This window comes from Thunnus albacares, chromosome 18 (genome assembly GCF_914725855.1).
Source record: "Thunnus albacares chromosome 18, fThuAlb1.1, whole genome shotgun sequence".
NCBI lineage: Eukaryota > Metazoa > Chordata > Actinopteri > Scombriformes > Scombridae > Thunnus > Thunnus albacares.
This window is the reverse complement of record NC_058123.1, coordinates 3,311,704-3,327,049: the sequence shown is the minus strand read 5'-3', so window position 1 is coordinate 3,327,049 and position 15,346 is coordinate 3,311,704. Positions and strand designations below refer to the sequence as shown.

General features: G+C 38.9%; 2 protein-coding genes across 2 annotated transcripts in view; one reads left to right on the top strand and one right to left on the bottom strand.

Moving 5' to 3' along the window:
* Positions 1 to 15,346, bottom strand: part of LOC122968041 (oocyte zinc finger protein XlCOF6-like) — an 813,118-nt gene that overhangs the window by 105,219 nt on the left and 692,553 nt on the right. The window lies entirely within an intron of this gene.
* Positions 3,701 to 4,609, top strand: LOC122968956 (proteinase-activated receptor 2-like; the record flags this gene model as incomplete). The annotated part of the gene is made up of 1 exon (XM_044334503.1): positions 3,701 to 4,609. A coding segment is annotated over one exon (909 nt), but the record flags the coding sequence as incomplete, so codon positions are not given.

Sequence of the window (15,346 nt, the reverse complement as noted above, 5' to 3'; positions counted from 1 at the left end):
AACAGTCGGGGAGTGGCATTCCATAACAGTCAAAGAATCGTCAACAGCATCAGATTTTTCAATACTAAACCATTTTCAGAATCACTTATTTGGGGTTGTTCAAGATCCTCCTGACAAATGGTGGCAAGATTTAAAGCTTGCATAGATGGTCATAACCCTTGAGATGATTGATTCCTATCTCCAAACAATCTGCTCACAGACATATTGCCAGGTGGTGGGCGTGATGTTCCTCATTCGCTATCCCATTCCTCTGGCATTATGGCAGTACAATCTTTGGCCCAGTGACCCATTTGATGACACCTCCAGCAGATATTGCTTTCTTCTTTGTTGTCAGAAGAGAAGCTCCTCATCCACGGCCTCTGTCAGCTGAAGCATAGTAGGCAGGCAGGACCAGCTGAAGCTTCTTGGCTGCTGTTGGATTTCTTCATTTCTTCATTTATTGGTTTCTTTCATCTTGAACAACAGTCTCAGCCCTTATACAATATCTCTTAACGTCATTCAGTCTGGCACACTGCCATGCCACACAATGCCTGATAAAAATGACTCTTATCTCTGGGCACAGACCATCCACCAGGGTCTGAATGAACTGTCTCTCCCACACAGAATCATTGGTGGTATCGGAAGGTTGATCGTGGCTGCTATGCATAACAAGTTGGAGACAAGGCAGTCAACTGGGTTTGGTAAGGAGAGGTTTTTGCAGTTTCACATGGAGCAGCTGAGTCCCAATTAGCTGGTTTGACTTCTCCCCAGACGAGATCCAACTTGGTAACACAAACATGTTCCAATTCTGCTGAAATAGGTTTGCACTGCACTACCATCTTCTTGAGGGCAGTTGCAAATGTTTTGCCACAAATCTTTCAAAATAGCCTGTAATTCTGTTAAATTCCAGGGTCTATAAACATGTTGAACACTCCCAGCTCCACTGGGGCATTCTAGCATTGGCGCAAGAAATGCACTTACCAAAGAACCTCTAAATGCTCCTCCTTCTACAGCTATAGATGAAAAATCCAATGTTGGAGTTGACATCATGGGCTGGTTAGCATGTGCTTTTTTCTGCATTGTTACTGGGCATCATATAGGAGTAGAAAGACATGGTGTCTCTTGAGGTGTCAATGTAGGTGTCTTCAAAGCTTGGTCTAGTAGACCGGTATATGATGGATGTGAATGGTCAGTAGATGGTGCTGCAGCATCTTCTCTGCTATCTGGTGCTATAGATGCTCCTGCTGCAGCTCCACCTCCCACCTGCACACGATGCTGTTCACCAAGGAGAGCCCCAGCTCCTGTCTGTGAAGGATGTCTTCATGGTGGGCAAGCCAAGAAATCATCCACTGAACACTGACCATAGTTGTTTTAGGGCGGTTGTGAATCATCTGACCTGTATGACAGACCCTTCAACCAATGGCATCCCATTCCCTAAGGCATTCAAACATATACTCATAATCCCAATCAGGAGGCCCTGATTGGATTTATAAATTCCTGCAGCAATGCTATCTGAGATTTTTCAAAAGAGCCATCTTGTGGCCATTTTGGGTAAAACTCTGCAACATGATCACAAAAAGGCATTGTGTAATAAATTGAGCCTGTCACTTCCTCAACAAGAGCTCTAGGAGTCATTTGAACTCAATCTAGCTCCACATCTCAGTGGAAACCTCCAAATAATGTGGAAATTGTCTGAAAACACTAAACACACATATGAAATAATACACAAAACACTGCTGGGTTGAAGATTAAAAATGATTATTGTACAATAAGGAGAGAGAACACGCACAAAAATTTGCATCAGCTTGTCTCAACGAACAAAGAGCAAAGCTAATCTATTAGAGTTTCTGAAGGTACAAAGAAATGATCTGTGATTGGTCAGCGTATATTATTTTAAACACTTGTGATAGGTAGGCTTTCGGCCTAGTCATGCCACCATCTTTTTCCTTGTTTTCCCCTCCATGGAAGCCCCTCCCTCTGCCGCTCACTGGTAGGAGGTACACAGATCTCACTCTTGATGCATTTTGTCCCATGTGGTTAGGGAACAGGCTCGTCTCCTGGAAGGCATTTTAAACAATCTGTTGCCCAGGCCCTGCAGGCTGGATAACCTGCTTTGAAGGTAATTGTTGTAACTGTTGAGCTCATCACAGTGAAGGCATTGTAAGTTGATAATGCCCCTGGGTTGCCTTGAATCTCCTGTGGTTGCTTGAGATAGCACTGACCCTGGAGCCAGATCTGGATTACCAGATACTGAGTTGTTTGAGGGTTTGCATAGCCACTGCTCTTTTGCCTGTGTTACCTTGCTGCTAGTTGTGCCTCCTCTTTGTACATGTGTTCATCATTTATAAACTGGATCCAGCTTATAGGTGGATGGCCATGGGAATGTTGGTGCCAACTGCTAGGACTTGCTAATGTTTTTTTTAATATTTTTGTCCTTTATGTGACCTGACCTCAGCCCCCTTAGCTTTTTGCCCCTTTTTCCTAGTGTTCCCGCCAGACGTTGGTGCCCCTCTCCCCTTCACTGCTTGTAACTGTTTGCACTTTAACTCTGTCTTTAAAGGTAACCCCCTACATGTCTTGGTCCTAAAGATTTTGAGGTGGTTCACACTTACCGATTTTATCTTGTTCTGCAGCGTTCATGGCAAGTTGGCACTAACATTTTGCCTCTTTTTAGGACTGTTGTGCTTTTATTGAGTTGTATGAATAAAACTGCCCAAAACCTGATTTTATAACTATTGTTCAATAAATTGCCCATCCAGCGTCAGAATTCATGTCTCTGTGTTATTTTGGTACTATCTGCGGGGATCCCAAAATCAAGTTAAATTTCCAACGCCAAGTGGTGTAGTTAACATTGAGGCCCACTAGCCTCGTTACTTGGCAGAGCGCCATAAGATGTTATATGATCTAGTCACCTCATGCCTCCTCATTCACCTCATGCATATCACATACAGACGGATGACAAATAAAGGAAAAACATCATTAAGTGTCTTAGTGAGGTGTTGGGCCACCACATGCCAAAAGAACAGCTTCAATGAGCCTTGGCATTGATTCTACAAGTCTATGAAACTCTACTGGAGGGATGGAACAACATTCTTCTAAAAGATATTCCCTCATTTGGTGTTTTGATGATGGTGGTGTAGAGTGCTGTCTAACACCTTGGTCCAACATCTCCCATAGGTCTATATGATGTCTTTCCCATAGATCTAAATGCAGATGTCACTTTAGTCAGTGTTCTTATATTTGCCTGTTCTGTTCATCATAAGCAATGTGCCAACTTTAAACGAAAAGCGATTTGTACATTGGAAGTTAAATGTGGTCTAAGGTACATGTAGTGACTAAATTTTGACAAAAACAAAAAAAAAAACTTAAGCCACAGTGAGGGGCTGTTACCGGGACATGCAATTGACGTGTCGTCATGCGGCGGCTCCATGTACTAAATCAAACATCTTCGGACTTAAGCTTCAGATGTGTTTATTTATCAACGTGCACCAATAAGACATTTGCTATGCATACACTTATATCTATAACTTGCATGAAAACAACAAAAAGGCTTAAAGTTTAGCCTCTAAACGGCGGTGTGCTTCTCCCAGTAAGCAGCACACCTGAGGAGTAATTGCCTCTTCCTCTTCATATACATTTCCATATGCTGCTGTCCAATACGCCACCTACTGTGGCAACCAGGGAGTGACCTTAACACAGTCATAGATACAAATGGCTCTAACAATGGGTATTCCTCTTCAGGACCAAGAAAAAGCGCCCGTCGTCAATCTACATGGCAAACCTGGCTCTGGCTGACTTGCTCTTTGTAATCTGGGTCCCCCTGAAGATATCATACCACTTCAACGGCAACAACTGGATCTACAGAGAAGGGCTGTGCAAAGTGCTGGTGGCGTTTTTCTACAGCAACATGTACTGCTCCATCACCTTTATCACCTGCATAAGTGTCCAGCGTTACTGGGCGGTGGTCCACCCACTGTCTGAGCAGCAGACAAACAACTGTGTAGCTGTTGCCGTCTCCATCACAGTCTGGGTGGTGGTCTGGCTTATCACCATCCCTCTCTACCTGCATGACCAACAGGTCAGAATAACAAACTTCAATCCAAAAATCCTTACCTGCCATGATGTCACCAGGCAAAGTCAGGTGAAAATAGCAGCTGGCTACTTCCTGACAATGGGAACTCTGGGATTTGTTGTTCCCACTATTGTGTGTATCATATCCTACATCCTCATGCTCAAAGCTCTCAGGAACAGCATGACAGATGCTGCCATCACCAAGAAGCGACGGAAGGCTGTGTTCTTGATCATCACAGTGTTGGTTATGTTTTTAGTGTGCTTCACCCCCAGTAACATCATGCTACTGGTACACTATATCCTCCTGTTGGGCAAGGCCGACAACAACCTGTACGGATTTTACATCACCACCCTGTGCCTGGCTAGTCTCAACAGCTGCATCGACCCTTTTGTTTACTACTTTATCTCCAAGGACTTCAGGGATCATGTGAAGAACACGTTCCTCTGCAGGAGCGAGAGGACAGTGAAGAGGATGAAGGTGTCCTTCAAGGCTCCGAAAAACTCACAAGAGCAACACACCATGCCTAAGTCAGGAAACACACAGAGCACTGAATGCTAGTGGATTAATCATTATTAAGCTGTTTTATTCCTGATCATTATCTACCTTCAGATATAGTTTTTCAGTAACACTTAATTTACAGGTCTCTTCATTTGTATAGTAAAATAAAATAAAGTGTTACCTTTTTTTTCTTATTCTACTGTGAATTCTTCCACCTCAGGTTTGGTTCAGTACATGTAATGAAATTTAGGAGTCATCTTTGTTGATGACCTCCTGTTTCAGAGCTTTGAGCTGTCTAAATTACTGCTTATATTGTGTTAATACATTTAATTGTCTTTATATCTTTTACGACACACTTGTTTTATGCACTTTGCTTGATGCAGTTTGCTTGATTTCAGCAGGGTATGAATGATTGCCTTAATGCAATTTTAATGGGTCTAATCTTTTATTCCATGTTGTAATTTGATGAATTTTCTGTCAATGTTTGATGTGCCAGAATTGAGACCCAAACGTAAAATGTGCAAAATTTAGCTGGTTTTATAATGTAGGAAAAACGTTTGTCTGTTTTTTTTAAAGTAATAATTTTTGCTTGTATATCTATATTTTAGTTTGTCAATAAAAGTAATTGTCTAACTAGCTGTTTCCTGACTCTGTGGACGGGTCGACATGGGAAAGGTCAATCCAGGTATTTCTCCTTTTCAAAACAATTCTGATATTTTAACCTTTGCTCACAATCCAGGGTTGTGTTCTTCTAAAATCCCTCTCGAAGACAAAATTTCATCCCCATTATTTGTTCTGTGTGTAGAAACTCTATTTGGAAGCTTTTTCATACCTCCCAGTGCCTGGCATAATATCAGACATGTAAACAGTAAAAATATAATTGTAATAATATAAATTGTTGCCATTTTGTGAAAACACACATCATCCACCCTTCTTTCTTTTTCTTTTTCTTTTTTTTTTGAAATGGCATTTTAACACCGTACTTGTTCACTTCAGTTAATGATTGTCACTCAGCTCTTGTTCACCCCTCCTCTGTTACACTGCTGCACAGAATACCATGGAGGTGAAGGTAAACTTTTATGTAATTTTATGAATTACTGTTCTCAGTTTACTCACAACGTGTCCGCATATGCAACCACTAATACAACTGACTTCTCCCAAAAAACTCTTTCTCCTCTTCTTTTTAACCCTCTCCACAATTTCCCTACTATGGCAAGTAACCTAGGTCACAAAAAACATGCCCCTCAATATTATTCCATTTACTGCCTGAACTTTGTGTTTGGTCATCTAACTGGTCATCAAGCCATTATGACCAAATAATGATTTCTTTGTTTAGGTGGGATCTGTCACTGTATATTTCACAAAACAAGTAAAAGGCAACTGCAGTTTTCAGCATATTAAACATGCAGTTGGAGTTTATGCTTCCTGTTTGGGACTTGACAAAAGTAAGAAAAATAAAACTTTCCCCAAAGTAAAAATAACCTTCACAAATCTAACCAGTATGTTATACTTTTATGAGCTTGTCTTCTGTCACATCTCCAGCTTGTCCAGAATGCAGCAGTTCAGATTATTAGAGGAGTAGAAAGATGTGGTCACATCACGTAGTTGCATATTTACCTTCATTACTAGATTGCTTCAGAGCTGTTTTTTAAGATTTAACTGATCATTTTACGTGATGAGGTCGGTTTTGAAGTCAACAGAAAATTAGAGGGATTGACATGAACTTGACCTTCATTGTAACGTCACGTATCAGTAGTTGCACAAAAAAATAAACAGGATGTGGCAAACTTTGTACAGACCAGAGACATTTAGACTGATGAAGTGCATTTGTCCACTCAATTTATGTTAATCCATTGAATCTAATCAACTCAGAATACTGAATTGTTTTTTCTTTTTGTTTGTTTGTTTCTTTTTGTTTTTGAGGTTTTTCTTTTAACATATATTGTGCCATACTAAGCATGTTTTGTAATGAAATGTTGAAAGTAGAGCTGAAAGGAAAGCCCAATAAATTGATTAGTCAATGAACAGAAAATTAACAGGTAGCTATTTTGATAATTGATCAATTGTTGCAGTCATTTTTAAGAATAAACGCCAATAATTTGATAGTTCTAGATTCTCAAATGTTAAAATTAACCATTTGTAGGAAATTTTGATGGGTGTTTTGCACAATTTTCTGATGTATAAAAAAAATAAACATTGATCAATTGAGAAAATAATCACCATATTAATAGATAGACCAAAATCCAGAGTTGCAGCCTTATCTGAAGTAAGCGTGGGAGACAGTACTGAGATGACACTTACACAGAGTGAGATATTCAATTCCAGCATCACATCAAACACATTAAGCAGCAGGAGATTTGGTTTTTTGATTCATGACCTCAGTATTTATAAAATCTTTGCTACGGGAGGACCAGAGGTCACACTTTTACTGAGGGAACTGTGAAACTGTTGGTGCAATATTGAACATACTAGAAAAGTTGCATTTTAACAGAAGAAGTCAGGACAGCAGTGCTTTGAACTAAATGCTTGCAATGACAATGCTAACATGCTACTAACATACTACTAAATTAGTACTAAACACAAAGAACATCTATGGATGATAGCAGTGGTTTGGTCATGAACAAGAAATAAGTTTTGACCTGATGATGGCACTAGTTGAAAGGCTAGGGGAAGGGTTCAAAAAAGTTATTAAATGTAATCCTTAGGGGGACAGGTACCAAATTTCATTGCAATCCATCCGATAGCTGTTGAGACTGGTGGGTGTATGGGTGGGTGTCACTGACACTGATTTCCACACTCCATATTGTGAATGTTTAGTTCATTTTGTTTAATTTGGTCTAAATTGGTTTATTTGTGTTAATAAACTTATTTTCTATTAAAACTTATTTTCTGTTAAAACTAAGCATCGTGTGTGTCCTATTTTGGTGCAGCCAATGAGCCGGGTCATAACAATATATATATTTACTGAAAAAATTATTTTATTGCACATATGTTTCACAGTGAAAAGCTTTCAGTCATCTCTTACTTTGAACTCTCTTTATGTATACATCACTTTTTAAACAAAACAACCTTTTGTCTAAATATGTTTGAGCATCATTGTGATAGTGAAAGACAACCAAGAAGCAACACTTATGTAATCAGCAAACATCCCTCCTTGGCATAGTTTGTTTAATGCTTCCCCCTGCTGGTGAGAAATGTGCAGTATATCCTAAATGTACACTCACTGAGCACTTTATTAGGAACGCCTGTGCAATCTAATGCAATCCATTACAACAGTTCTGACATAAATTCTACTTTTTTTACGAGGCTTATACATTTTCAGTTTTTGTTGACATTATGAGAAAGGTGATAATTCTACTTTGTGTTTATTATTGATGTCGTAGTGGATGGTAGTGGTGTACTGAAGCGCATTATATTGAAAATTGTTGGAAATAATTTGCCCCCCTCATATATATTAATGTGGTGGACAATTGTTACTCCACTAGATTTTATTTCACAGCTAGAGCTTCTTTTCACATGAACACTAAAATGTAAAACCGACCCAACAATATAATATAATACTGGTCTTGAAGAGGGACTGTGTCAGAATCTAGTCTTAAGACTTGAATTGTTTTAGTTTATGTTCAACTCATTTGTTATAAAGTTGTGTTTAATTAAACTCCACACAGAAAATTGAGGACAAGATAGTATTATTCCATCATAGGAGTACTGTAAGGCTGCAACCAACAATTATTTTCATTATTAATAGGTCTGACAACTATTTTCTTTTATAACTGATTGATTGTTCAGTATATAAAATGTCAGAACATAGTGGTGTAGGATATTCCTCAGCAGAACACTGTCTATCTTAAAAAGTGGGGGCTTCCATAAGATACCAACCCCTCCACACACACACATCAAACCAAGGACTCTCCCTCCATTTCAAACACAGCTATAAATTAGTTGTGAAAACCAGTCAGCCACCCTGACCAAACACCAAGCAAAGGCCATATCTACAGTTAAGGTAGATCAAAGTCCTCCTGGAGTAAGCAGACATCGGCACAGGATTGGCAAGGGACTGCTAACGACTCTGAAGAGTCAGGTTTGGGGATACACAGGCACCTCCAAAGATAAGACATTGGAGGCCTGCTGTGTCTGGTATTTGCAACTCTAGGAATTACCTCGAGCCTGCATGGAATCTCATAAGAAAAGGTGGAATAAAAATGTTCAACAAAATGTCCAACAGCACCGTTTGACCAACAGGACTAAGGATGGACCTGCCGTGTTGAAATGTGTTTATCTGAACACATTGTTGCGCAACAACTCCCCCTCTCATCCTGGGCCACTCCCCGCAGACAATGAATTTTAAATTTGCCACCCCAGTTTACCAGCTGCTTCCAGTGATGGTCACTAGTCAGTCTGTGTTTGTTCATCTGTTGCACCCCGTTTTCTGACAAACTCCGGTTCTGCATTCATTCATTCATTGTAGTGTCATTGTTTGTTTAGTGAGTGTTGTTTTGTGTTATTGTTAGGTTAGTCTTTTAGTAATAAATGTTTTGTGCATAAGTTCATTGCCTTTGTTTTCTTTAACTTACTTTCAGTCACTTTACGCATCTGATCCCTTTTCTGAGTGCAAGTTAATCCCTTTCCAAAACTGATTTATGTGTTAAAGATTCTCTTGACTGATCACCAAGAGAAGCTATTTATTAGTGTTATTGTACCGATTCTGAAGTTATATCGCTGGACGAATAATTGAAGAAATTCTGCATAGTCATTATTCCCTGAAGTCCAAGTTAACATATTATATGTTTAAGGATAGGTTCTGTCTTAAAACAACAGTCAGGTGTTCATATGAACAGTGAAAGAGTTTTCCTCGCTGTAATCATTCATACTGGTTGTTAACAGATCCCCTTCTAATGTGTTTTCAATGGAAGTGATGGGGGCCAAAATCCACAGTGTGTCCACACAGTCATTTTGTGCATAAAATGTATTTAAAAGTTTATCTGAAACTTATATGAGGCTTCAGCAGTCTGAGTTAGTTATATCAAGTGGATATATATATTTACAGTCTTTTTAGTGTCAAATTCCCTCTTTGTGTTTCTTCAGACAGTGTTTCCCTGTTGAGCTGCAGTGGAGGTATAGTAACAGGAAGAAGGACTTTGGCACTAAAAAAATTGTAACAAAGGAAGATATTTACTTGATTTGATTCATTTGGACAAAAGCTTCATATTAGCTTCAGATTAACTCTTTGATACATTTTTGCACCAAGGGAGGACTGTGGATTTTGGCCCCCATGGTCAGTGTGAACAGAAGGAACGATTATGGCAAGAAAAACCTATTTCAGTGTTCACCTGGACACCTGACGGTCGGAGAGGCTTGAACAAGTGGACCAGACAAACTCCACTCAAAACTACTTCTGACTAAATTATTTAATATAATTGATGACAAGTCAAAACATGGTCCAATGTCTTACACCATTTGTGCAGAACTATTTTTACTGAGCTACATTTGAATTTTCAAGCAGGAGTAAACAAACACAAACAATCACCTAAGATATAGCCAACTGGTAGAGAACCCGAGACCCAAGGAGAAGCTGCGGTTTCTTGCACATAGCAAACATCCCTAAATTTTAACCTCAAATGTAAAGAAATGTAAAGAAGTTTCGAATTTTCCACGGAATGTGTTGTAAGTGACAGTCAAAGAAAGGTCATTGCTTCATACAAAGTCATAAAACATCAGCATGTAGCTGGTAGATGTCCTGGTGGAAGACCATACAGTGCTGCTTGAAAGTTTGTGAACCCTTTAGAATTTGCTCTACTTCTACATAAATATGACCTAAAACGTGATCAGATTTCCATTCAAGTCCTAAAACTAGATAAAGAGACATCAATTAAACAAATATGACAAAAACCTTACACTTGTTTGTTTATTTATTGAGGGAAATGATCCAATGTTACATATGTATACATTTATTTGAAGGGGAAATGAGAGTCGGGTGTTTCAATCAATAGGATGACAATCAAGTGTGAGTCTGGGCGGCCCTGCCTTAATTAAAGAAGAGAAATCTGGGTCTTCACTATCAAAGTCTGAGCTTCACAACACAGGTTTGTGGAAGTGTGTCATGGCTCAAACAAAGGATATTTCTGAGGACCTTAGAAGAAGAGCTGTTGATGCTCACCAAGCTGGAAAAGGTTACAAAACCATTTCTAAAGAGTTTGGACTCCACCAGTCGACTATCAGGCAGATCGTGTACAAATTGAAGACATCCAACACCATTGTTACCCTCCCCAGGAGTGGTCGAACAACAAAAATCACACCAAGAGCAGGCGTGTAAAATACTGGGAGGCCACAAGGGACCCCAGGGTTAAGTCTAGGTAACTAAAGGCCTCTCTTGCAGTGGCTACAGTCAAAGTTCACGAGTCCACCATCAGGAGAACATTGAATATTGATGGTGAGCATGGCAGAATTGCAAGGAAAAAAGCCAATTCTCTCCAAAATGAACATTGCTGCCATCTACGGTTCGCCCAAGACCATGTGGATAAGCCACAAGGTGGTTGGAAAAATATTCTGTGGATGGATGAGACCAAAGTCAAACTTTTCTGCTTGAATGAGAAGCATTTTGTTTGGTGATGAGCAACACTGAAAGCAAGGGTTCATATACTTTTGGCTCCCACAAATATGTAAGATTGCATAATTTTCCTCAATAAATAAATGAAAAAGTTTTTTTTGTCTCATTTGTTTAATTGGGTTCACTTTATCTAGTCTTGGGACTTGTGTAAATATCTGATCATGTTTTAGGTCATATTTATGCAGAAATACAGAAAATTCTAAAGGATTCACAAACTTTCAAGCTGCAGTGTATATGAATGTAGGAATGTAAGAAGGGGGAGATGTATTGATATAAAAACAAAAGCCAAGAGAGACTCATTGTCTCTTTTTGGGCTTCCTTTTTGGGTTTGTCACTTGAGGTCCTTTTGCAAGTTTGCCTGTTTTGCATCTTTAAAGTGCAAAACAGGCAATTTCTGCCTTCAGACAACTGAAACAAGTCAAAACATGGTCCAATGTCTTACACCGTTTGTGCGGAACTATTTTTACTGAGCTACATTTGAACTGTCAAGCAAGAGTAAACAAACACAAACAATCACTTAGGACATAGCCAACTGGTAGAGAACCTGAGACCCAAGGAGAAGCTGTGGTTTCTTGCACACAGCAAACATCCCTAAATTTTAACCTCAAATGTAAAAAAGAAGAAATTTCGAATTTTCCATGGAATGTGTTGTAAGTGACAGTCAAAGAAAGGTCATTGCTTCATACAAAGTCATAAAACATCAGCATGTAGCTGGTAGATGTCCTGGTGGAAGACCATACAGTGCTGCTTGAAAGTTTGTAAACCCTTTAGAATTTGCTCTATTTATGCATAAATATGACCTAAAACGTGATGAGATTTCCATTCAAGTCCTAAAACTAGATAAAGAGATATCAATTAAACAAATATGACAAAAACCTTACACTTGTTTGTTTATTTATTGAGGAAAATGATCCAGTGTTACATATGTATACATTAATTTGAAGGAGAAATGAGAGTCGGGTGTTTCAATCAATAGGATGACAATCAAGTGTGAGTCTGGGCGGCCCTGCCTTAATTAAAGAAGAGAAATCTGGGTCTTCACTATCAAAGTCTGAGCTTCACAACACAGGTTTGTGGAAGTGTGTCATGGCTCAAACAAAGGATATTTCTGAGGACCTTAGAAGAAGAGTTGTTGATGCTCACCAAGCTGGAAAAGGTTACAAAACCATTTCTAAAGAGTTTGGACTCCACCAGTCGACTATCAGGCAGATCGTGTACAAATTGAAGACATCCAACACCATTGTTACCCTCCCCAGGAGTGGTCGAACAACAAAAATCACACCAAGAGCAGGCGTGTAAAATACTGGGAGGCCACAAGGGACCCCAGGGTAAAGTCTAGGAAACTAAAGGCCTCTCTTGCAGTGGCTACAGTCAATGTTCACGAGTCCACCATCAGGAGAACATTGAACATTAATGGTGAGCATGGCAGAATTGCAAGGAAAAAAGCCAATTCTCTCCAAAATGAACATTGCTGCCATCTACGGTTCGCCCAAGACCATGTGGATAAGCCACAAGGTGGTTGGAAAAATATTCTGTGGATGGATGAGACCAAAGTCAAACTTTTCTGCTTGAATGAGAAGCATTATGTTTGGTGATGAGCAACACTGAAAGCAAGGGTTCATATACTTTTGGCTCCCACAAATATGTAAGATTGCATAATTTTCCTCAATAAATAAATGAAAAAGTTTTTTTTTTTGTCTCATTTGTTTAATTGGGTTCACTTTATCTAGTCTTGGGACTTGTGTAAATATCTGATCATGTTTTAGGTCATATTTATGCAGAAATACAGAAAATTCTAAAGGATTCACAAACTTTCAAGCTGCAGTGTATATGGATGTAGGAATGTAAGAAGGGGGAGATGTATTGATATAAAAACAAAAGCCAAGAGAGACTCATTGTCTCTTTTTGGGCTTCTTTTTTGGGTTTGTCACTTGAGGTCCTTTTGCAAGTTTGCCTGTTTTGCATCTTTAAAGTGCAAAACAGGCAATTTCTGCCTTCAGACAACTGAAACAAGTCAAAACATGGTCCAATGTCTCACACCGTTTGTGCGGAACTATTTTTACTGAGCTACATTTGAACTGTCAAGCAAGAGTAAACAAACACAAACAATCACTTAGGACATAGCCAACTGGTAGAGAACCTGAGACCCAAGGAGAAGCTGCGGTTTCTTGCACATAGCAAACATCCCTAAATTTTAACCTCAAATGTAAAAAAATGTAAAGAAGTTTCGAATTTTCCACGGAATGTGTTGTAAGTGACAGTCAAAGAAAGGTCATTGCTTCATACAAAGTCATAAAACATCAGCATGTAACTGGTAGATGTCCTGGTGGAAGACCATACAGTGCTGCTTGAAAGTTTGTAAACCCTTTAGAATTTGCTCTATTTATGCATAAATAGAGCGTGTAAAATACTGGGAGGCCACAAGGGACCCCAGGGTAAAGTCTAGGAAACTAAAGGCCTCTCTTGCAGTGGCTACAGTCAATGTTCACAAGTTCACCATCAGGAGAACATTGAATATTAATGGTGAGCATGGCAGAATTGCAAGGAAAAAAGCCTCATCTCTCCAAAAAGAACATTGCTGCCGTCTACGGTTTGCCCAAGACCATGTGGATAAGCCACAAGGTGATTGGAAAAATATTCTGTGGATGAATGAGAACATATTAAACATGCAGTTGGAGTTTGTGCTTCCTGTTTGGGACTTGACAAAAGTAAGAAAAATAAAACTTTCTCCAAAGTAAAAAATAATCTTTACAAATTTAACCAGTTTTTATATATTTTATACTTTTATGAACTTGTCTTGTGTTTAGAATCAACCCAAAGTCACATCTCCAGTTTGTCCAGAATGCAGCAGTTCAGATCATTAGAGGAGTAGAAAGACGTGGTCACATCACTCAGTTGCATATTTACATTAGTTACTAGATTGCTTCAGAGCTGTTTTTTAAGATTTAACTGATCATTTTACACGATGAGGACAGTTTTGAAGTCAACAGGAAGTTAGGGGGTGTGCTTTTACTCACTTTCGTTTCAACATCAGGTAATATCATGTATCAGTTGGCGCACAACAAGATAAAGAGGACGTGGCAAACTTTGTACAGACTAGAGACATTTAGACTGATGAAGTGCATTTGTCCACTCAATTTATATTAATCTATTGAATCTAATTAATCCAGAATATTGAGTTGTTGATTTTTTTGTTTGTTTGTTTGTTTTTAGATTTTTGGGTGTGTGTGTTTTTTAAGGTGTATTATATATATTTATCTGACCAAGACTCAAAAACCCAAATACATAAGAAATATATATAATATATAAGAAAACTAGCAAATATTCACATATGAGAATCTTGTAACAGATAATTAATACTTATGTACTTATAGTGAAGTAATAGTTTGAATGCATGGCTTTTGCTTGTAATAGAGTATTTTATGCTGTGTTACTGTCACTTCTAAAATTCAATTCATAATCTAAATAGAAGGACAATAACTACCAAAGTCCATAAATGAAAGCTGCAGACCATAAAATAATAATATCTTCTGACAATATAAGTTATTGTTTGATATTATATCAGTGGAGGCGTAGAAATATCATTGATAAGCGGGTTTTGAATGTTTCCATATAATGTTCCTGTAGTGCAGATGAAGAGAAATGCGTGTTCTAGTTAACAATGACGGAAGGAAGATGAACTCATGAGTGAGATTATTATCATATCACCGAAATCAACCCGAGCTGTGTCTCGGTTGGTTAGATGCGGTCAGCTGACTCAGTGACATCAACTAGTGTCCAAATCATCTATTTGAAGAGGGGATGACAGTTCAAACAATGAAGCAGTAACACCATCGGACATTACATTACATTTTATTTTAACTCGCTCTTGCAGCCATGACTTTAAAGACTCGATGGTCTCACCTGTTTCTCCTTTTGTGTTGCGTCCAGACTTGTCTTTGTCAGTCAGGTAAGATGTTGCTTTGTTTTTTTCCATCACTAATGTTTTATGCTGTCATGAAAACATTCAGCTCAGGTAGATTTAAAATCCAAAAAGACTTGGTCATAACCTAGTAGCCTATATGGCTGGACCGTGTATGGTCAATGTGTGAAACTGTGGACAATTTGTTACAGAGATAGTCAGTGTCAGGGGCGCCGGATTCATTTCAGAAGTGCGGGGGGACCGCGGACGCGCACACGGTTCCATTCAT